Below are 23,411 nucleotides of genomic sequence, written 5' to 3' on the forward strand. Positions count from 1 at the left end.
ACGGGGTAAAACAAAATATTCTACTTCCAGACCGCAATCTTTAGAAATAGAGTCCTTAAGCACAATTTCCCAGGAGCGGGAGTTGTGCAAAAGCAAAGCCGCAAAAACAGTCTTTGGCTAGCGGCGCCGCTCGCAACCACTTTTTCTTCGCCGGGACTGCTTGCTTTGTTCTACTGCCGTAGAATTGGTTTGGAAGTCCTTAGTTCTTACGAACTCTTTAAGCTGGGTACAAATCTTGGTTACGATGTTAGAATCTTTGTACCGCACAATGAATCTCGTTACATGATGGAACACACTTCCCGATCGGCTGCAGGGATTTTTAAACAGTAAAAACCCCTATCTCTATGCTCTGCAGCCAATCGCTGCGTGGGAACTAAACAACCCACCTATCCCCAGGTCTTGTAGAGAATGGGGAGAGAAGCTCCCCTGAGTGTGCTCTAATGAACTAAAGTGGAGGTGGTAAAATAGAATTGGCAAGTTCAATGTTGTGGGAAGGCCAAAATGAAATTCTTGTAGGTGGAACTGGCCACGGTGTGGGTGAGTGAACATAAACAGTCACCAGCTGAAATCCAAAAGTGTCCCCCCTAAACGAATAATGAGAACAGGCCTCTCCGTGTCTGGACCTGGCACTATGATGATAAACGCTGTGCCAGTCCTGCTACACGGTATATAACGGAGGTGTAATCCAATGTATAAGTCAAGTAAAAAAGAAGGGGGGGAGGGGCACTTAGCTTGGGACCGATAAGAAAGCGCCCTGTGAGGCGAGAAACGCGTCAGGGGATACCTTGTGCGGTTTTAATCTTTTGGTTGTTATGCCCAAATAAAACTTATTTTATTATCAACGACCAGCCTCATCTTCTAGCAGTTGCGGTGCCCAATTTCTCCCAACCAATATCCCCAGGTCTTGCCAGTAACGCCCAGCACCGGACATGGGCGTTACTTTTTAACTCCGGACTCTTCCAGACATCCTGGGACCATGTCAGCGGGATGTCTTACAAGTCCGGGGCTAAATTATGCATCAGTCACTCACAGGAATTCCCTGCTATGCATCCTTAAAGTATGGTACTTATAATTAAGTGTTTCCGTTGTTCCGGCTACTTGAATGAAACCCCCTCCCGCCTAAAATGTTCGTACAATTAAAAGAGGGGGACTTTCATTCATCAATTTTTATTAAACTTAATAAAAATTGCGGCATAACCTTTTTAATGATTTTTTTTTTTTTTATAACTTAAATTTTTTATTGAGTATTACATATAGTACAACATAACATAAAATATAATTCGTTGTGTGACTGATAGATATTTAAACATATGAAACAGGTTTGGTGAGATCGCACGGCTTTTCGAGCCCTAATCGGCCGGGCGACTCACTATGAACTGGAAAGTTAACTGAACAATCTTGTGTATGGTATAAATAATAAAGTAATAAAATGATATTGACATAAAGAAAATAAATACGAAAAAAAAGGGGCGTCTGGAAGGTAGGGGGGGAGTGTGGTAGGGAAGGTCTGTGGTACCTCTTTTTCTTCTCATGGTTCGGTCAAGCTTATCTTAGACATTTCCAACTCGGCATTAATCTGACGACTCTGGAGTGCCACCGGCCCACGATCTGTTTCTCTGAAGTGGAGAGAGTTAACCCCTCCCAAGGAGAGCGCATCTGTTTCTATCATAGCCAAATTAATTCTCTCTCAACCCCATGGATATCTGTCTGTGCCAACCAGGGCGTCCAGACTTTTAGAAAATTGGTGCTAGTGTCGTTAACTAAACTCGTTAACTTCTCCATCTGGCATATAAACTACATTCGGTTTCGAATCTTTGGTATATTTGGGATGTCGGGGCGTTTCCATAATGCTGCAATCTCGCACCCCGTGGCTATAGCAAAATGTGCGATTAGTTTATTATTTGCTTTGGTAAGGCCCGTTAATGGTCTGTTCAAAAGGAACAGCCATGGGTCTGGTGGTATCTCAAGGTCAAAAATCCTCTGAATCCAATTTCTAATTGCTTCCCAGATTGGGGAGATCCGTGGTCAGGACAACAGCATATGTAACAGGTCTGCCGTTCCTCCGCACTGCCTCGGGCACAGCGGGGAGGATCCTGGCACGAACCTAGATAATTTCAGCGGGGTGAGGTACCATCTCATGAGGACTTTATATGCGTTCTCCTTGAGAGTAGTGCAGATGGAGCTCTTTGCTGTTGCTAAGAATATAGCATTCCACTCCTCATCCTCAAGGATCTCTCCTAAATCTGATTCCCATTGGGATCTAAAGGAGGGCACTTGTTGTCCCTGCGTAACCTATCACTTCTCCATATAGCTGTGATATAAGTCCCTTTGTGTCTGCCTCTGCCAGACAGAGCTTTTCGAAGGATGTCAATGGGGGGTATGGGGCAAATTTAATGTAGGATGCTCTGACGTGGAGGTATCTAAAAAATTCTGAGTGAGGTATATCTTTTTCTAGCCTGATATGATCAAATGTTTTGATCATCCTATTATAACCCTCCAGGTCTCTAATCCGTTTGTATCCTTTCTGCTTTCAGATTGAGATATTAGGCCTATCAGGCCCGGTGCGAACATAGGATTATCCCATAGGGGGGTCATCATGGTATGTTTTGCCGTGAGGGAATGCCTTATCTTATTTGCCTCCCAGATTGATAGTGAGTTGGTCATTGAGGAAAGCGGTGTGTCAGCAAATTTTTGCGGTGTTTTGGGCAACCAAATCAGGCTGCGAAGTTCCAATGGGGGACAGGCAGCGCTTTCAAGCTCCACCCATCTTTTCCAATGTGGGTTGGATTGCCATTGAACAATTTGGCTTAATTGTGCCGCTTTGTAGTATGATAGCAGACAGGGCACCGCTAGCCCGTCCGCCAATACAGGTCTTTTCATATTCAATTTATTAACTCTCGTTTCCCCCCCCCCCCATATAAAATTAGATATCTCAGATTGAAATGAGAGTAAATCCTTCATTTTGAGTGGCGCCGGCAGTGTTTGGAAGAGGTAGAGGATACGGGGGAGTAAATTCATTTTGACGCTATGTATCCTACCTATCCAGGAAATTCTCTGGGAAGCCCATCTGTGTAAATCCGATTTTAGAGTCCGAATCAGGTTGGGGTAATTTGCTTTATATATGCCTGTGGTATCTTTAGTGATGTGGACTCCCAAATATTTGATATATTTCCGTTGCCAATTACATTTGAAATTCAGTTGTAACAGTTTCTCAGTATGTCTAGGGAGATTGATTTTAAGAGCCTCCGATTTAGATTGGTTTATTTTGAACCCTGAAATCCTCGAGAATCTGTCCAATAGATCAAATAAATTTGGTAGGGAGGTGAGGGGTTTTGTAACAATCAAGAGGATGTCATCTGCATACAAGGCCGCTTTATGAGATTGTGAGTACGCGTTCAACCGCGGGATGTCTGGATTGCCTCTGATTTGCGTCGCCAGTGGTTCAATACAAAGGGCAAATAAAAGAGGGGATAGTGGGCAACCCTGTCTCGTGCCACTCTTTATTTGAAATGGCAGTGAAGGATAGCCCTGATGTATGACCCTGTCGGTAGGACCAGAGTAAAGCGCGAGAATCGCCTCACTGATCCGATCCCCAAAGCCAAATGCCGCAAGCATCTCCTTTAGGTAGGGCCAGTCTATCCTATCGAAAGCTTTTTCTGCATCCAGACTTAACAGCATACTTTGAGTGTTTCCTTTATTAGCCAATTCTATCAGATCTATAAATCGTCAGGTATTATCCGCTGCCTGCCTTCCTTTAATAAATTCGACTTGATCTGGGTGTATAAGTCCGGGTAGGATAAGACAGAGTCTATTGGCCAGTAATTTGGCGTATATTTTAATATCTGTATTAATTAACAAAATTGTCCTGTAACTTTTGCAGTCCAGCGGATCCTTACCAGGCTTGTGAATTAGAGATATAGACGCCTGCAGCATCTCCCCGGGGATGGGAGCTCCCGCTAAAATTGCATTGAACATTAGGAGCAGCCTCGGGGCGAGCAATTTGACAAATTTTTTGTAATATAACCCCGAAAAACCATCTGGCCCGGGAGCCTTTGATGGTTTAAGTTCCTTAATAGCCCGTGAGAGCTCCTCGATAGAGAAGTCTGCACTTAGGGCTTCTCTATCTGTTTCCCTCAATCTCTCTAGGTTTGAGCTGGTTGGAAATCTCGCAATGCCCCGCTCGTTTTGATATTATGGGCCACTTTCTCCCCATTATATAAAGATTCATAGAACGAACCAAATTCTTCTACTATTTTCGTTGGGTTGGCTGTGGTGGTCCCGGATTTTAAGCGTATGGCTGGGATGTTATATTTAGACTGCCTGTCTCGTAGCATACGCGCCAGCATTGTGTCCGGTCTGTTTGCCTTTTCGTAAAATTTCCTCTTAGACCAACTCAGTGAATTATCAGCTCTGGAAGTCAGCAGCATATTTAACGCAATTTTGGTGTCTTTCATATCTTGTAAGGATTGAGGGTCTGGGCTACTTTTGTGTTTTAAGGAGAGGGAACGCAATTTAGATTGGAGCGTGATAATTTTGGCATCTCTCTCTTTTTTTCTGGCTGTGATGCTACAGTACTTGCTATATGATGTCACGTGTGTTACTGCTGTGCAGCGCTATGTACCTGGATGGCGCTATATAAATAAAGATATACGTACATACACCTGGAGCGTTGTTTTCTACTTACTTGTACATTTTTTATTCATTAAAACTGTCACTCTCCAATTCCCTCTCTCTCTCCCACTCATCTCTCTCTCTCATCTTTTCTGACTCTCTTTCCCACTCTCGAGTTCTCCCTCTCTCCTCCGTTTCCTGAGAATATCACATGGAGTTATCATACTCTGTTGGATGATGCACAGTCTGTAACCAGCACCCTGCAGCCTCTCTCCCCCATCTCCCCCAGACCCCACACACTGCACTTATAATGCAATAAGGCTCTCTCCGTCTCCCCTCTTTCTTCCTGTTTCCGACACCTTCTTATGGGAAGTTTTCATAGAGATTGTGTTGGAAGTTACACAGGTGAGTGGGACAGGTAACAGTTGATGATGAGCTGGTGGAGACAGAGAGGAGAGAACCCCCCTCCCCTATCCACTAAGATAATACATTACTCGTATAATGCAATAAAACCCTCAGGGAAAGATCCACAAAGCTTCGTTAATGGCTTAACAAGATGTTAACTTCAGTTAACGCCTCATTAAGTGCTAATGGGGATCTTCCAAACTAAATAACGCCACGTTAAGTGCTATTTTCATACCTAACGATCTCTTGCATTAATATAACGAACGTCAATGATATGCAAGAGATGTTCAATCTAACAACGCTTACCCACAGAGCACTGTTATATGTAACTAACGTAACATTAAATCCCTGAGTTATGTCATAGCTATCACCTGGGGAGAGTCCCATCTTTACGTGTTAGATATTTAGCGCACCTCTGCATATTCAACACACCGCTTCCTATGCGTTGGGATTAATATAATGCAAGACGTCATTATATAAGTAAGGGGAATAACAACACCTAACAGCATTCTCTAACAGCACGTGGCCACCGTGGCGGAACATGCCCCAAGAAGAAGGATCCGTGTGATCCCATTTTGTGAGGCAGAAATGAATGTTATGGTTATTGGCGTAGTGGATCACTGAGCAAAGTTACTCTGAGGGCTTACGTATAAGACGTCTACGTCTGAGAAGATCACCATATGGACCCAAATATTTGTTTATAACATTAACTCTGTGAACCATGCTCAGTGAACCATTGAAATGATGAAGAAGAGGGTGTCTGATACTAAGGTCAAGCTGCGTAAGAAGCTGGCTGAGTGTGAAACAGTCTAACCGAGGAGACTCTGCTGCAGAACCGACTCTCACCGAGTATGAGAGAAGTAGAAGGCCTCATAGGCAAAGGAAATGTGTCAGACGAGGATGTGACATGTGCCACACCTTCCTCATCCGTGCTCTCAGAAAGGTCATCGGAGCAGGAATGCCCTTAGAAATATGTCAAGAAACACAAACGTCTTTACAAATGTTACAATATCACCAAGACAAACATTAGGCCAGAAACATATTTAATACATCACAGATGTAAGAAAGCATTAATTAGCAAGACAAAGAAATAAATATACAAAATAAAAGTACTGTACTGGGAAAAAAAAAAAAGAAAACAAATTATGACGAGTCGTCTCAGGCATGCTGAGGGTATCTTTGTGTCTCCATGCTGGCGGTTTAATCTACACCAGTTGTGGCGCCACACATGGTGGTGATGTTCCCTCATCTGGTGGATTGGATGGTTCACTGGACTGAATGACAGGTGGCGTTGCCGTGATGGAGGGAGGGCTAATTACAAGAGATGGGCGATTGGTTTGCAGAAATCCAAATCTGCCGGGGATTGGCCAGTTCCTTTCAGCTGCAGAAAGTGTCCTGAATCTCAGATATTTGGTGGTTTATAGCATATCCCTACCAAAATTTTTTGGACTTTTACCTCCACTGCCAACGTCTATCCACAAAGTATCTACATTTTCATCAACCCCTTCATAAAATCTTCCTTTAAAATAGGGTTAAACCTGATTTCACATACAAACATACTCCACAACCTCTTCCACTTGCTTGATCCCTGCAAAAAAAGGGAAACCACTCTAGATTAACTGCAGTCATGAGATGACCACACCATTTTTCGGTAATGCCTGCAATATCATACTGCTCTCTTGTAGCTATTAATTCAAACTCCCCCACTTATCTGTCAGACTTCTTACATTAGCAAGCATGCATTTAAGGTTTGTTTTTTTTCCAGTCTATGCAATTCTTATCTTATCTGCTCCTGTCTTTCTACTCCAACTGAATTTAGTCTTTCAAAGTTTTCTAGTATTATCTGTATTTAATATTACTAATAATTTTGTTTTCCATTGGGTATTCCCGAATATTAACCTGTACTACACCTTCAAGTAGCTTCCCCACTATTGATGTCAGTCTTACAGGTCTGTTATTCCTCGGTTGTGATCTAGCTCCCTTTTTAAATATAGGCACCACATCTGCTTTACGCCAATCTTGTGGTACTGAGCCTGTGAAAATGGAGTCCTTGAGTATTAAATATAATGGTTTGGCTATTACTGAATTTAACTCCTTGAGAACTCTTGGATGTATGCCATCGGGGCCAGGTGCTTTATTTACTTTAATTTTATCAAGCCGCTTATGAACTTTTTCCTCAGTTAACCAATTGTTCATTAATATGGAGGTTGTGGCTTCCTCCTGCGGCGCTACTATTGAACTTGATTCTTCCCTGGTAAACACAGAGGCAAATAATTTGTTTAATATCTCAGCTTTTTCCTTATCTCCAATAATCTGCTTACCCATCTCACACTGAAAGGAGCCTATATTTAATTTTCTAATTTTTAATAACACTTAACTCTCTGTCAGAAACACCCATATTCAACTCTCTCTGCCAGATCTGCACCCTCCTCTCTCTCTGCAACACCTACCCCCACTCTTCTCTGCCAGATCAGACCCCGTTCCTCTCTGACAGACCCATCCCCACTCATCTCTAACAGACCCACCCCCACTCCTTTCTCTGTTAGACCCACCCCCACTCCCCTCTCTGCCAGGCCAGCCCCCACTGCTTTCTCTGCCAGACCCACCCCCACCGCTTTCTCTGCCAGATCTGCCCCCACTCCTGTCTGTGAGACCCACGCACACTTCTGTTAGACCCACCACCACTCCCCTCTCTCTGACCTGTCCCCATTCTCTCTCTCTCTATCTCTGCCAGACCCACTACCACTCCCTTCTCTGACAGAACTGACCCCACTCTCCTCACTACCAGACCCACTCCCCTCTATTCCAGACCCTACTCCCACTCCCCTGTGATGGGACGTGGTAACCTGGCTATCTAATAAAGGTTAAGCCCGCTGGTTACCCCTGAATCCGCGGGGTCCCTGGTGCCTCCATAAGCCGGGGACCAGGGATAGATAATACATGCTGGAAAATAAAATGTCCCTGTTTTTCCTATTTCATTTTTCCTTAGCCCTAGAACTGTGGGTTCTTGTGTGTCTGTTTTAGGGGGTGATATTTGGGAATGCAATTACTTTGTTTGCAGGAGTTGGGGGGGGGGGGGGGGGGGGGGCAAAGTTACTGGTAGTCGTTTAATTCTCCCTGGCGAGCATGCATGATTTGCCAGTACGCAAGGTGAATTACTCTAGGGCTTCTCAGTGTCCCCCAGACTCCTGGATTGAGCCCAAATGTCCACAAGTTATTTCACTTATAAGTATAAGGTCCCCCAAAGTATATTCTGTAATAAAATGCACTTTATTGTGTTTTTACAGTTACTATAAGGCTCTATACGGTCAGCCAGGGCATATGTTTAAGGTGCCAGCAAGTCTGCATAGAGTCCATATTTCAAAGAGGAGACGGGACGTTGAGAGGTTTCAGGGTGCTAAGTGGACAGGGCAAAGTACTGGGTCCAGAGAACAGAGACCCTCTGGTTTGCCTGACTCAGTGGAGCCTGCCCAGTAGGTGACAATGGGCTGACTGGGGGAGGCGGCAGAATGTTGGCGTTTCCCATTGGTCAATTTGTATGTCCCGCCCACGGGGCATCCCGAGCCGTCTCGACACGCCCCTCCTCTGACGTCAGCCAAAGTACGAGCCCCTCTTTCTGCCGGCTGGCGAGGAGGAATTCCCACGCTCTGATTGGGCGCTCCTCCGACTTCCATGCTGAACATAGATCAGCGGAGGGTATGTAAGGAGATGGCCGAGCCAGAGTACCAGACCATCTGGAGACTTAAGTAGATGAAGCGCGGGCGGGCTTTTCAAAGTTGCTTTGTTCAAAATAGCAAAGAAACCGGCTTTGTTTTGGAGCTAGAATAGCCCGCCTCACATAGACTAAGTCCCGTTTTTTGCGGCCAATTTTCAAAATCGAACTAGCGGTCGCAGTCAGGATTTTCTGCCGAAATCGGGTCCAGGGTATTCAGGACTAGGTCCTGGTCAGGATTTTCTGTTGGATTTCGGTCCAGGACGTCCGGAACAAGGTTCTGTTCAGGGTAAGCCCTCGCAAGCCATCACCCTGCACCTAGGAAAGGTAGATCTCATACCCCAAACAATGTGTATATTTCTGTATTTCTGTGTGATTCCGAGGTCTTCTCCGAATAAACCTCATTTTATTTCACTGCCTTGTTTTGCCTATTGACTGATCCCTTAAATATAAATGGTGTAAAAAGAACTGGTCTACCGTGACATCCCCTCTCTATCAAACCCTCCCCACTCCCCTCACTACCAGATCCTCCTTCTCTCCCCTCACTACCAAAGCCGCCCTCGCTCATCTTTACCTGACCCGCCCCCACTCCGCTCAACCAGGCCTGCCCCCACTCCTCTCTACCAGGCCCGCCCCCACTCCTCTCTACCAGGCCCGCCCCCACTCCTCTCTACCAGGCCCGCCCCCACTCCTCTCTACCAGGCCCACCCCTACTCCTACCTATCAGGTAGATCCCAACATGTGTCCATCTCAGGCTCTAACTCCAGCCCCTTGTATATTACTTGTGGTGTCCCGCAAGGCTCTGTTCTGGGGCCCCTTCTCTTCTCAGTGTTCATTAATGATCTTCCCACAGCTTGTCAGGAAGCCTCAATACACATGTATGCAGACGACACAATCCTATATGCACACAGCCATAGCCTCTCCGACCTTGAACACATACTTCAGTCTGACTTTTTGAGACTCGAAAACTGGATTTCCCAAAACAAACGGTTTTTAAACACTGACAAGACTGTAACAATGGCTTCCAGTGATTGAGCTCCAGATCAGAACACACGCTAACACCACCCTAACTCCTGTTACTAGTTTTAAATACCTTGGCATATGGTTTGACTCCCACTTAACATTCGGGATGCACATTGATACCCTGACATCCAAAACCTATGCCAAACTAGGTGTACTTTACAGGAACAAATCCTCCCTAAGTCTGCTGGTCAGAAAGCGTATTGCACAGCAGATGCTAATGCCAATTATCGACTATGGAGACATAGTATATGGCTTGGCACCCTAAACCCACCTTGGCAAACTTGACACCCTCTACAATTCAATTTGTCGTTTTGTTCTCCAATGCAACTACAATACATATCACTGCGAAATGCTCAAACAACTAGATTTGTAATCACTTGAGAAACAAACATTTTTGTTTGTTTCTCTGTACTATTAAGGATCCTGGATAGGTCCTTTTTTGGGGTCTTGAGCAGCAGGAAGAGATTCGGAAGTAGAGGGGACCTTTAAGTACTCTTTAAGGTTATATTGTTCTATCATATAGAATATTATCACCCCACAACTCATTTCTTTAGGGTAGCGCCCGGGCTTTTTCGTGCATCACTGGTCATCACTTGAGCCTAGGCGCAAAGTTCACCTTTCCTGTCTTGCCTTCAAATACATTCTGGGCACACTACCCATCTATCAGAACAAGCTCCTCACCCCTACCACATGCAGCACTTATCTGAGATCTGACGCCAAAAGACTGTTCATGGCCCCAAGGCTCAACAAAGTATCCGGCCGCTCCTCCTTCTCTTACCGTGCACCCCAAAACTGGAACAACCTACCGGAGACTCTCACATCCACCACCAGTTTAATTTCTTTCATAACTAAAGCTATCTCACATTTTAATCTTGTCTTTAACAGTTACATATGCCTATAATATATATTATCTCTAACTGTGCATGCAATGTCTTGTATATAATGTATACCCTGTTCATTTATGTAACTGTACTTGTAACCATGTATTATTTGTCTTAACGCTGTGCTCAGGACATACTTGAAAACGAGAGGTAACTCTCAATGTATTACTTCCTGGTAAAATATTTGATAAATAAATGCCTCTCTACCAGACTCCCTCCCACTCCTCTCTTCCAGACCCGCCCCCGCTCCTCTCTACCAGACTCGCCCACGCTCCTCTCTACCAGACTCGCCCACGCTCCTCTCTACCAGACTCGCCCCCGCTCCTCTCTACCAGACTCGCCCCCGCTCCTCTCTACCAGACTCGCCCCCGCTCCTCTCTACCAGACTCGCCCCCGCTCCTCTCTACCAGACTCGCCCCCGCTCCTCTCTACCAGACTCGTCCCCACTCCTCTCTACCACTCGTCCCAACTCCTCTCTACCACTCGTCCTCACTACCACTCGTCCCCACTCCTCTCTACCACCCGTCCCCACTCCTCTCTACCACCCGTCCCCACTCCTCTCTACCACCCGTCCCCACTCCTCTCTACCACCCGTCCCCACTCCTCTCTACCACCCGTCCCCACTCCTCTCTACCACCCGTCCCCACTCCTCTCTACCACCCGTCCCCACTCCTCTCTACCACCCGTCCCCACTCCTCTCTACCACCCGTCCCCACTCCTCTCTACCACCCGTCCCCACTCCTCTCTACCACCCGTCCCCACTCCTCTCTACCACCCATCCCCACTCCTACCAGACCCGTCCCCACTCCTACCAGACCCGTCCCCACTCCTACCAGACCCGTCCCCACTCCTACCAGACCCGTCCCCACTCTCTCTCTCTGCCAGATAAGCTCCCACTCCTCTCTCTCTGGCAGTCCCACCCTAACACCTCTATATGCCAGACCTGCTCCATTTCCTCTCTCTCTCTCTGCATGACCCACCCCCACTCTCTCCCTGCCAGCCCCGACCCCACTCTCCCTTCCAGACCCGAACCCACTCTCCCTGCAAGGCCCGACCCCACTCTCTCTGACAGAGCTGCCCCCACTCTCTCTGACAGAGCTGCCCCCACTCTCTCTGACAGAGCTGCCCCCACTCTCTCTGACAGAGCTGCCCCCACTCCGCCCTCTCTGACAGACCTGCTGACAGTCCTCATTCAGACAGAACTACCCCCACTCAGCTCTCTGCAGCCAGAAGTTAGAAATACCACGGTAAAAAGTAATTAGGTAAGTAATCAAGTTACCGGGCATTTTTATTACCATGCTATCGGTATATTGCCCAACCCAACTCTGAACAAGCAAATGGCTTCTCACCCGTATGGATCCTGTGGTGGCTGATGAGCTGGCTCTTCTGTGAAAAGCTTTTCCCACACTCTGTACATGTGAAAGGTTTCTCCCCTGTGTGAATCTTCTGGTGTGTGACGAGATGGCTCTTCTGTGAAAAGCTTTTCCCACACACTGTACATGTGAAAGGTTTTGCGTCTGTGTGAATCTTGTGGTGGCTGAGGAGGTTGCACTTTTGAATGAATTGTTTTCCACACTCAGTACATGAGAAAGGTTTCTCCCCTGTGTGAATCTTGTGGTGGCTGAGGAGGTCGCACTTTTGAATGAATTGTTTCCCACATTCTGTACATGTGAAAGGTTTCTCGCCTGTGTGATTCTTGTTGTGCCTGAAGAGGTACCTCTTCTGTGAAAAGCTTTTCCCACACTCTGTACATGTGAAAGGTTTCACGCCTGTGTGAATCCTGTTATGTCTGAGGAGGTGGTGCTTCAGTGAAAAGCTTTTCCCACACTCTGCACATGTGAAAGGTTTTTCCCCTGCGTGAATCTTGTGATGGCTGAGGAGGTGGCTCTTTAGTGAAAAGCTTTTCCCACACTCTGTACATGTGAAAGGTTTCTCGCCTGTGTGATTCTTGTGGTGGGTGAGGAGCTGGCTCTTCCATGAAAAACTTTTCCCACACTCTGTACATGTGAAAGGTTTCTCGCCTGTGTGATTCTTGTGGTGGGTGAGGAGCTGGCTTTTCCATGAAAAGCTTTTCCCACACTCTGTACATGTGAAAGGTTTCTCGTCTGTGTGATTCTTGTGGTGGGTGAGGAGCTGGCTCTTCCATGAAAAGCTTTCCCCACACACAGTACATGTGAAAGGTTTCTCGCCTGTGTGATATCTGTGATGGCTGAGGAGCTGGATCTTCCGTGAAAAGCTTTTCCCACACTCTGTACATGTGAATGGTTTCTCACCTGTGTGAATCGTGTGGTGCCTGAGGAGGTTCTCCTTCCGTGAAAAGATTTTCCCACACTCTGTACATGTGAAAAGTTTCTCGCCTGTGTGATTCTTGTAGTGCGTGAGGAGGTGGTGCTTCAGGGAAAAGCTTTTCCCACACTCTGCACACGTGAAAGTTTTCTCGCCCGTGTGAATTTTTTGGTGGCCGAGGAGGTGGCTCTTCCGTGAAAAGCTTTTCCCACACTCTGTACATGTGAAAGGTTTCTCGCCTGTGTGAATCGTGTGGTGCCTGAGGAGGAGGCTCTTCTGTGAAAAGCTTTTCCCACACTCTGTACATGTGAAAGGTTTCTCGCCTGTGTGAATCGTGTGGTGCCTGAGGAGCTGGCTCTTCCGTGAAAAGCTTTTCCCACACTCTGTACAATTAAAAGGTTTCTCCACTTTGTGAATGTTCTGGTGTGGAACGAGTTTCCCCTTCAGTGAAAAACTTTTCCCACAGTCTGTACAGGTAAAGTGTTGCTGGTTAGTGTTGACACTATTCCGTGAGAAGCTTTTACCACACTCACAACGGACAAAAAGCTGAGCACCACGGCTTCTTCTTGAATCTCCCTCATAACTTTTGCTTGACGAGTCAGTCTGTGCTGTGTGCTGTACAAGGCCTTTAAATTCACCATCATGTGGCACTGGTTCCTTGCACGTGTCCAACGTTTGGCAGGAATCATTGGTTTTTAGCACGTCTGGGCTGCGAGGAGTCAACCAGCTTCTGGACATGACAGAGCTCCAGATCTGCTCCTCATTCAGGCAGTTCTCTAACAGAAGAAAACAAAAAGACAGAACTCAAACGTTTTCAATCTGTAAATTATTGAAAGCGAATTACTAATAAAAAAAATACTCTACAGAATCTACTTTATCCTTCCTAATTAACAAAATGTTCTCTTTACTCTATACCCATGGCCTTATAATGCGGCCCGTGGATATCACGTGCTCTCCAATGACCTGAACTGTATCTCTGGCAGCTCAAACTGTTAATTCATTTTGATACAGTACATATATAATTTGTATTTATTACTGTATTGATTATCTAAGTGGCCTGTCATGGTAGACCAGGTCTTTTAACACATTTATATTTAAGGGATCAGTCAAAAGGCAAAGCAAGGAAGTGAAATAAAATGAGATTTATTTGGATAAGGCCTCGGAAACACAAAATACAGAATTATACACACTTACTGGGGTCTGGTGTATAAGATCTAGCCTTTCCTAGGTGCAGGGCGCCCGCTTACAAAGGCTTACTCTGATCGGAACCTTGTTCCGGATGTCCTGGACCAAGAACCAGCAGAAACTCCTGACCGGGACCTAGTCCCGATACTCCTGGAACTATTTTCGGCAGAAATCCTGACCGCGACCGCTAGTTCGATTTGTAGAACTTGGCCGCAAGTTTTCTAGCTTTAAAACGAAACCAGTTGCTCTGCTATTTCAAACAGAGCAACTTTGAAAAGCCCGCCCTAGCTTCATCGACATAAGCCACTGGATGGTCTGGTACTCTGACTGGGGCATCTCCTTACATACCTTCCGCTGAACTATATTCAGCATGGAAGTAGGAGGAGCGATCAATGAGCGTGGGAAACTTTTCCGTCAACCAATAGAAACAGGGGCTCATCTCTAGGCTGATGTCAGAGGAGGAGGTGTGCCAAGCCAGCTCGAAAATCCGGGTGGCCGGGAAATATGGATTAGCCAATGGGGAAAGCGCCTACTCTCGCCATCTTTCCCCAGCTAAACCAATGCCACACGCTGGGCAGGCTCCACCAGGTCTGGCAGATAAAAAAAAGGTGTCCCCACAGGGTTCCCATTGTTCTCCAGACCTTGGCAATCGCCCATGCCCGCTCACCAAACGATTTTCTCACCTCTGGACATCCTCTCCTCTTTGAACTACGGACTCTATACAGACATGCTGGCGTCTATGCAGATTACCTGGCTGACTGTATAGTCTTATAATAAATGTATAAAACACTATAACCTATACTTTAATAAAGCATACATGTTGGGGGACCCTATACTTATAAGGGAAATGGATTTGGGACATTTGGGCTTGAAATCCAGGAGTCTGGGGGACACTGGGAAGCGCTGGTGTTATTCACCTTGCGTACTGGCAAATCATGCCTGCTCCCCGGGGAGAATAAATGGACTATCGGTAATTTCGGCCCCAAACTCCTGCAACGAAATAATTGCATGTCTACCCAAATATCACACCTAAAACTGACACACAAGAAATGTCACAGTTCTAGGGCCAAGAGAATGTGACAACAGAAAAAAGCAGGGGTCATTTTATTTTCCACATGTATTGTCCCTGGCTTATGGTGCTTGTGTAACTACCAGGGAGCCCACGGGTTCAGGGGTAACTAGAGGGCTTAACCTTTATTGTATAGCCTGGTTACCCCCTCCCGTCACATATACATACAGTATACATCCTCCAAACCATTATTAACACTGAAATTGTCCATGAGAAGTAAAGTTAAGGAATGCTGATCTAACAGGCTAGTGCGTTAATGATATCAACCCAACCAGACAGACATCTACAGTGTAAAGATAGGTGGGAGAAGACTACATGGGCATCTAAACCAGGCCAAATTGCTCCATTTTGTGTCACATTTATTGTCCCAGTCAATAAAACTACTATCCATCCAATTTCCCAAGCACGCGGCCTTGGTGAAATATTTGACTCCTCCCTTTCCTTCTCTCACATTCCGGCTGTTTCTAAATATCGCCACATTTCCCTCTGCAACGTCTCCACAATCTGCCATTTTCTAAAACTCTCCGGTATACCCTCATCACCCAAATATTGCAACTTTCCCCTCTCTGTACTTCCCTTCTCCAAACTCTACAATTTATAAAAAATGCCGCTGTGAGGTCCCAATCTCTTATTGGTCCGTCTCCGTGTCTTCTCCTGGGTTCCTTTTGGTGGCTCCACATTAAACTCTCCAATACTTAAAAGATTCTCCTTTAAGGCTCTTCATTCTTCTATTTCCTCTTACTCTGAGCTCTGATCTCCTGCTATAACCCAATAAGCAGGTGCAGGTGATTGGCTAAATATTATTAATTACACACTAATAGTGGTGCTCTCTAGGAGCGTGCGGCTAAGGATTTAAATGGGCCCAACAGAAAATGTAAAACAATGAATATATTTAGCCAATCACCTGCCACTGCTTATTGGGCAGCTTGTGGGAGGTCAGCCCCTCCTTCTAGGTATATAATCTCACAGCAAGGTCCCTGTATTTCACTATTCACTTACTTGCAGACATGTGAGTATCCTCACTGGTATATACCAGTTTCTAACTGCAATATGTTATATAAGCATATGTTTGGATATATTAACCCCTTCTGGGTTTATTTCACATAACACTAGTATGCATTTAGCGTAGGGACCTGCTATAGAGACTTACCCTGACGTGGTTAGCAGGCTTGGCATTATTTGATCAAAGGATGTAATCCAAAATTCTCCTTTATCTTATAGATTTTTACACCATATATATTCCCCATTTATTGCTATCCCAAAGGGAGAAGCGCAGGGATTCACTTTCTGTTTTTCACATTTGTATGGCCAATCCCTTCGCCAGCTGCATGCTCCTTACATGGAGAAGCGCGGCGATTATATATTTGTTTGACATCCCCAGTCAATACCTGTGACTTCTGTCTATTAGTATGGCCACCTTGAGTCCCAGATCTCTGTAACCAGTCCTGTTGTTCACAGTGTCTTTGCTTCCGAGATTTCGGAACCCAGTGTCTACTGGGGAATAGATCAGCAGAGAAGGGGAACAGTTTGCCTGGGAGGGAACCAGTAAACTACCCCCTGGTCCATGTGTCACGGTAACTTGTGATAGGATATAATATACACAAATATCTGGGTTGAATTGAACACAATTTAGATATAATAAATATAGTTTATTCCTTAAAGAAGGTGAACACACGAAATGATACAAATAACAGACAAAATAGGCACTTACTTAGGGGTTGGGGTGATGAAGTAATCAGGTTACAGAATTAGCAATTCATCCAGCAATCAGACATCAAGTAGTTGGTAACAACGAAGACACGAAAGACGAAAACCCTGGGCATAGAGCTTACACTCGTTTATATGGAGTTTCACTCCTATACCCTGGCATTGAGTGCAAGTCATTGGAGAACAATTATCTGCACCCAATCCCTCCTTGCCACCTCACTTGAGAGGCAACGTAATACCTGCCCACTGGACGGATATTATTCTAATCAGGGGCTTAATTCCCGAGCCCCCCTCCCACAAGACTAGCGTCTGAAAGTCTGGTTTGGCCAGGAAACCCTTTGTCTCGAGGTGTGAAACATAACACTTATCCTAAAGTACCCACGTCCTGCTTTCCTTTCTGATTGCATACACAAGCAGGGTGGGGGAGCCTTTGATCAGAGGTTTATTGTAGACCATTTGTCTCCCCCCTGAGCATTAACATACCATATGGGCTCTGGGTTTTTCTACCAGACCCAAAATACAATACATGCTTTAATATACACACATATTAAAATAATCCGTTCTGTGGGTCTGAGCGGGCTGAAATTTGCCAGGTCCTCATGCCGGAAGACCTTTGCCAAAGTGGCCAAGTTTCAGCCTTCCATGACCCCCAGAACTGGAGAAACCAAAAACAAGTTAAAATCCCCTATTAACTTTAATGCAGGCTTCTCCGCTATAGCTAAAAGAAATCTCTGCTTTTCACTCTCCCATTGAAATCAACTGGCTCCATCGCTATAGGCTTTCAATGGAGCAACTCTGCCGTTGAAGTCAATGGGCTCCGCCGCTATAGGCTTTCAATGGAGCAACTCCGCCGTGGAAGTCAATGGTAAAATTCACAATCTTAACATTTGCCCATACTCCGTCTGGTTGATCCAAGAGGGCTGGAAATGGCCATGCAGTCATGCCGGAACAGTGACTACCTGAGACCCAAATCCCAACCCTCTGGTACTCACAGAACCGGAGATATAGGCTAACACTTTTTACACTGTTGGACTTAGCCGTTTTAAAGCCACGCGGCTTTCCCCCATTGGAATCAATGGCCGGCGCCGCCATAGAAAATGCATGGGGCCGGCGCCGCCATAGGATTCAATGGGACCTCCGCTCGTGGCGAGCCCGACCCTTTACGGGGGTCCTTAATCCTCGGACCCATTGGTGGTCGTGTGTGGGGGTTCCTAGGGTCTAGGGGCAAAAATAATTTTATTCCTGGGTGCCCTAGAACCTTAGTTTCCCACGCCAATTTTATTTGAACTTGAACTCAGTGTGATCAAAGCTCTTTTTCAGATATTGTATCCGCTCTTGCGGTCTGCGGTTTGGATGGCTGCCAACCCATTCCTGGAGGTCGGCGTCGAGGAATCCCCATTAAAATGAATGGCTCCATTGACTTACAATGGGGAACCGCCGCTCCCCCTCTCGGGCGCCACCTGCAGGTCTTCTACCGAAACGGGCCCAAATCTCCATAATGTTGCATTGGGCTGCAATGGCGACCAATGGAGAGCTGCAAAATGAAGCTTGAACAGGCGGGAAAGTGGAACACAGGGCTATAATCACTCCTTAACTATTAACCCCTTCCTTCCCGCATCAATCCCAGTGTATGTGTTGGTGCAGACACTGGAATGGGAACAATACACATTTAAAGGGGGATACACATTTGGGTACTGAAGCAGGGTAAAAACACATTACTGGACCGCAGTCCAGTTAACCCCTTGCCTCCCAAGTGAGAGCAAGGGGTGGCCAAATGGGGTGTAACCCCTTTAATACCAGACCAAACCCCCTCTCCCATGACACCATGCTCCCTCTTTGGCGTTAGCCGGAGCTGGTGGAGTCTGGGCCGTCGGGCTCGGCACACTCTCCTGGTCCTAGGCTCTAAGGAAGTTTTCCAAGAGCTTGACAGCCAAAGTTAGGGTTTTAGTAGCATAACATGTTCCCCAGGAGCGTGCGGGAGGGGTTATCCCCTGAAGGAATTGCTCCGAAACGACTTGTTTAAGAACCGCCTCCTCTGTGCGCTGTTCAGGCTGTAACCGGAGCACAGAAGTCCAGTAAGCGCTGAGCTCAGACCCGGGGTCTCACCTTAGAGGGGTCAGGCCTAAGCGATCCAGGATGGCCCATTTTACCTGGTTATAGTGCGTGACCTGATCCGCAGGTAGGCCCGGATATGAGGCCCGGGATTCTAATATGAGGAGCGGGGACAAAGCCGTTGCCCAGCGACCTATTGACCAGCCCTGGGCCACGGCAACCCTTTCAAATGTAAACAGGAAAGCCTCTGGGTCCTAAAGGAATGATGTCTCATCCTTTAAAAAAAATGCAAGCTGTCACATGGTTTACTACAACCAATCAGATTGGGGGTGTACCATTTGATGCCTCACATGGTATATCTTATAGGGAGGGAAGCATAGCCTTGTGTTACCCTGTGTGCTGTGCTCCCAGCCTTGTGTTACCCTGTGTGCTGTGCTCCCAGCCTTGTGTTACCCTGTGTGCTGTGCTCCCAGCCTTGTGTTACCCTCTGTGCTGTGCTCCCAGCCTTGTGTTACCCTCTGTGCTGTGCTCCCAGCCTTGTGTTACCCTGTGTGCTGTGCTCCCAGCCTTGTGTTACCCTCTGTGCTGTGCTCCCAGCCTTGTTACCCTGTGTGCTGTGCTCCCAGCCTTGTGTTACCCTGTGTGCTGTGCTCCCAGCATTGTGTTACCCTGTGTGCTGTGCTCCCAGCATTGTGTTACTCTGTGTGCTGTGCTCCCAGCATTGTGTTACCCTGTGTGCTGTGCTCCCAGCATTGTGTTACCCTGTGTGCTGTGCTCCCAGCATTGTGTTACCCTGTGTGCTGTGCTCCCAGCATTGTGTTACCCTGTGTGCTGTGCTCCCAGCATTGTGTTACCCTGTGTGCTGTGCTCCCAGCATTGTGTTACCCTGTGTGCTGTGCTCCCAGCATTGTGTTACCCTGTGTGCTATGCTCCCAGCATTGTGTTACCCTGTGTGCTGTGCTCCCAGCATTGTGTTACCCTGTGTGCTGTGCTCCCAGCATTGTGTTACCCTGTGTGCTGTGCTCCCAGCATTGTGTTACCCTGTGTGCTGTGCTCCCAGCCTTGTGTTACCCTGTGTGCTGTGCTCCCAGCCTTGTGTTACCCTGCGTGCTGTGCTCCCAGCATTGTGTTACCCTGCGTGCTGTGCTCCCAGCATTGTGTTACCCTGTGTGCTGTGCTCCCAGCATTGTGTTACCCTGTGTGCTGTGCTCCCAGCATTGTGTTACCGTGTGCTGTGCTCCCAGCCTTGTGTTACCCTGTGTGCTGTGCTCCCAGCATTGTGTTACCCTGTGTGCTGTGCTCCCAGCCTTGTGTTATCCTGTGTGCTGTGCTCCCAGCATTGTGTTATCCTGTGTGCTGTGCTCCCAGCATTGTGTTATCCTGTGTGCTGTGCTCCAGCATTGTGTTATCCTCTCTCCGTCGCCTTAAACTCAACATGGCTAAAACAGAGCTCCTCATACTTCCTCCCAAACCTGGCCCTACTACCTCCTTCCACATTACTGTTGGAAGTACCATCATACACACAGTAGCCCAAGCACGCTGCCTAGGGGTCACACTCGACTGCTTTCTCACATTCAAAACATTTCTAAAACTTGTCGCTTTTTCCTCCGTAATATAACAAAGATACGCCCTTTCCTCTGTTGCTCGACTGCTAAAACTCTGACTCAGGCCCTCATTCTCTCCCGTCTTGATTACTGTAACCTCCTGCTGTCCGGCCTTCCTGCCTCTCACCTGTCTCCCCTACAATCTATCCTAAACGCTGCTGCCAGAATCACTCTACTTTTTCCGAGATCTGTCTCAGCGTCTCCCCTCCTGAAATCCCTCTCCTGGCTTCCGATCAAATCCCGCATCTCACACTCCATTCTCCTCCTCACTTTTAAAGCTTTACACTCTTCTGCCCCTCCTTACATCTCAGCCCTAATTTCTCGCTATGCACCACCCCGACTCTGGCGTTCTGCTCAAGGATGTCTTCTTTCTACCCCCTTTGTATCTAAAGCCCTCTCCCGCCTTAAACCTTTCTCGCTGACTGCCCCACACCTCTGGAATGCCCTTCCCCTCAGTACCCGACTAGCACCCTCTCTATCCACCTTTAAGACCCACCTTAAGACACACTTGCTTAAAGAAGCATATGAATAGCACTGTGAACATTCTGAACACATGATACATAAAGCTTGGCCCCCTGCAGACGCACTTACCAGGACTCCCTCCTACTGTCTCTGTACGTTCTCCCTACCTACCAATTAGATTGTAAGCTCCTCGGGGCAGGGACTCCTCTTCCTTAATGTTACTTTTACTGTATGTCTGAAGCACTTATTCCCATGATCTGTTATTTATATGATCTGTTATTTATTTGATTACCACATGTATTACTACTGTGAAGCGCTATGTACATTAATGGCGCTATATAAATAAAGACATACAATACAATACAATGACATAATAACCCACTATCTCTCTCAGGCTAAAACAGAATGACTGAGCCACCTAAGCTGAAGCAGGGATATCCTGAAAACCTGCCCTGTTGGTGGCCCTTGAGGACGGGAGTTGGCCGGCCATGCCTTACATAAAACATGCGTGTGTGTTTGTCGCTAGAACATGCAGCTCAGATTTCTATCCGTGGTTTAATGTTATTTTCCCCAATATTGTAGCAATTTCTGTCCATATTTAACACATTGAATAAAGACAGGTGCGGATATAAGGGTACTTACCCCCAACAGGTAATGAATGTATTTCCCTCTTTATCGGGGCGAGATGTTCCTCAGCGTTCGGCTCTTCTCGCTCTGACTTAATCTGTAACCTCTCCGGTACAATCCCTGGGAAACCTGGCAATAAGAAAGGGAAATGCCCCATGTAAAGCTGGGAGTGGGGCTCTTATAGTGCTATCCCCTCCTCTGATATTGGGGTAATACCCGTCGGGAAGAAATCCCTCACTCGCCCTTCTGGCAGAAATCCCTTACAGAGATGGGACATGAGATGTTACCTGCTAGCGGCTCTATAAGAACACAAGATTAATTAGTTTGGGTGTGTGACTCACATAATGCAAACTACCCCGATATTCCCACCGTGCAGATCTCAGCGCTACCATAATATCTGCTATACTCACTTAGCACACGGGGATCCATGCCGGTAGTGGGCAGCGGCCCTCTGTCCATGCTGGTAGTGGGCAGCGCCCCTCTGTCCATGCTGGTAGTGGGCAGCCCCCCTCTGTCCATGCTGGTAGCGGGCAGCGCCCCTCCGTCCATGCTGGTAGTGGGCAGCGCCCCTCTGTCCATGCTGGTAGTGGGCAGCCCCCCTCTGTCCATGCTGGTAGCGGGCAGCCCCCCTCCGTCCATGCCGGTAGCGGGCAGCGCCCCTCTGTCCATGCCGGTAGTGGGCAGCGCCCCTCTGTCCATGCTGGTAGTGGGCAGCGCCCCTCTGTCCATGCTGGTAATGGGCAGTGCCCCTCTGTCCATGCTGGTAGTGGGCAGCGCCCCTCTGTCCATGCTGGTAGTGGGCAGCGCCCCTCTGTCCATGCTGGTAGTGGGCAGCGCCCCTCTGTCCATGCTGGTAGTGGGCGGCACCCCTCTGTCCATGCTGGTAGTGGGCGGCACCCCTCTGTCTCCACCTGGCTAATCAGAGCTCTAGATAACCCTCCTGTGGGAAAACTGGCAAAAGAGATTCCTTAGCACACAACTGTGCTGATATAGGATAGAGACACTCCTTAGCACACAAGGGGGCTGACAAAGGAGAGCAGAGAAGTATGCACAAAGACTCCTTAGCACACAAGGGGGCTGACATAGGAGAGCAGAGAAGCCTGCACAAAGACTCCATAGCACACAAGGGGGCTGACACAGGAGAGCAGAGAAGCCTGCACAAAGACTCCATAGCACACAAGGGGGCTGACACAGGAGAGCAGAGAAGCCTGCACAAAGACTCCATAGCACACAAGGGGGCTGACACAGGAGAGCAGAGAAGCCTGCACAAAGACTCCATAGCACACAAGGGTGCTGACAAAGGAGAGAGCCTTGAAGCACACACCAGGGCTGTGTGCTGACAAGAGACTTCCTGGGAGCAGCAGGGTTAAAACGCCTGTATCTGGAGAAACCGGAGACGCCGGACCAGCACAGTCAGATAAACTTTCTTATATATTGCTCCCTGATAAATATATGTTTTCTGACTGGGAACTGGCCTATCCAGCCAACCACAGATAGTTGGGGCATGTACTGTCTATTTAGTCTCCAAAGTGGAGTAGGTGTTTGTTTATTTAGTATTTGTATGCTGTACAGAGTTTAAAGGGACAGGCTCAATAAAGCCAGGCTTTAATTTCACCCAAATCGGTCTCCATTAGTCACCTCATCACACATCTCTTACATATCACATCCCCGGTATTGGTTCTCTGGTATGTTTAACTCATTGATCCCCTGCCTATATAGGACTCACCCCCACCCTGCCTGTATTAGTTCTCTGGTATGTTTAACTCTTTGATCCCCTGCCTATATAG

The 23,411-nt window shown here is 47.1% G+C and overlaps 1 protein-coding gene across 2 annotated transcripts in view; it reads right to left on the reverse strand.

Moving 5' to 3' along the window:
• Positions 1-23,411, reverse strand: part of LOC142492496 (uncharacterized) — a 300,526-nt gene that overhangs the window by 210,605 nt on the left and 66,510 nt on the right. The window contains exons 4-7 of one of the 2 annotated variants that reach the window (XM_075595160.1): positions 22,035-22,575; positions 21,640-21,753; positions 11,982-13,694; positions 6,039-6,604 (exon numbers count right to left, since the gene is read on the reverse strand). In XM_075595160.1, coding sequence (XP_075451275.1) covers positions 6,561-6,604; positions 11,982-13,694; positions 21,640-21,753; positions 22,035-22,503 — 2,340 coding nt within the window. In that variant the 5' untranslated portion in view covers positions 22,504-22,575 and the 3' untranslated portion in view covers positions 6,039-6,560. Of the gene's footprint in view, positions 1-6,038; positions 6,605-11,981; positions 13,695-21,639; positions 21,754-22,034; positions 22,576-23,411 lie in introns of those variants that run through there. The other variant, XM_075595159.1, reaches the window with a different exon arrangement.

Source organism: Ascaphus truei, chromosome 4 (assembly GCF_040206685.1).
Source record: "Ascaphus truei isolate aAscTru1 chromosome 4, aAscTru1.hap1, whole genome shotgun sequence".
Classification (NCBI taxonomy): Eukaryota; Metazoa; Chordata; class Amphibia; order Anura; family Ascaphidae; genus Ascaphus; species Ascaphus truei.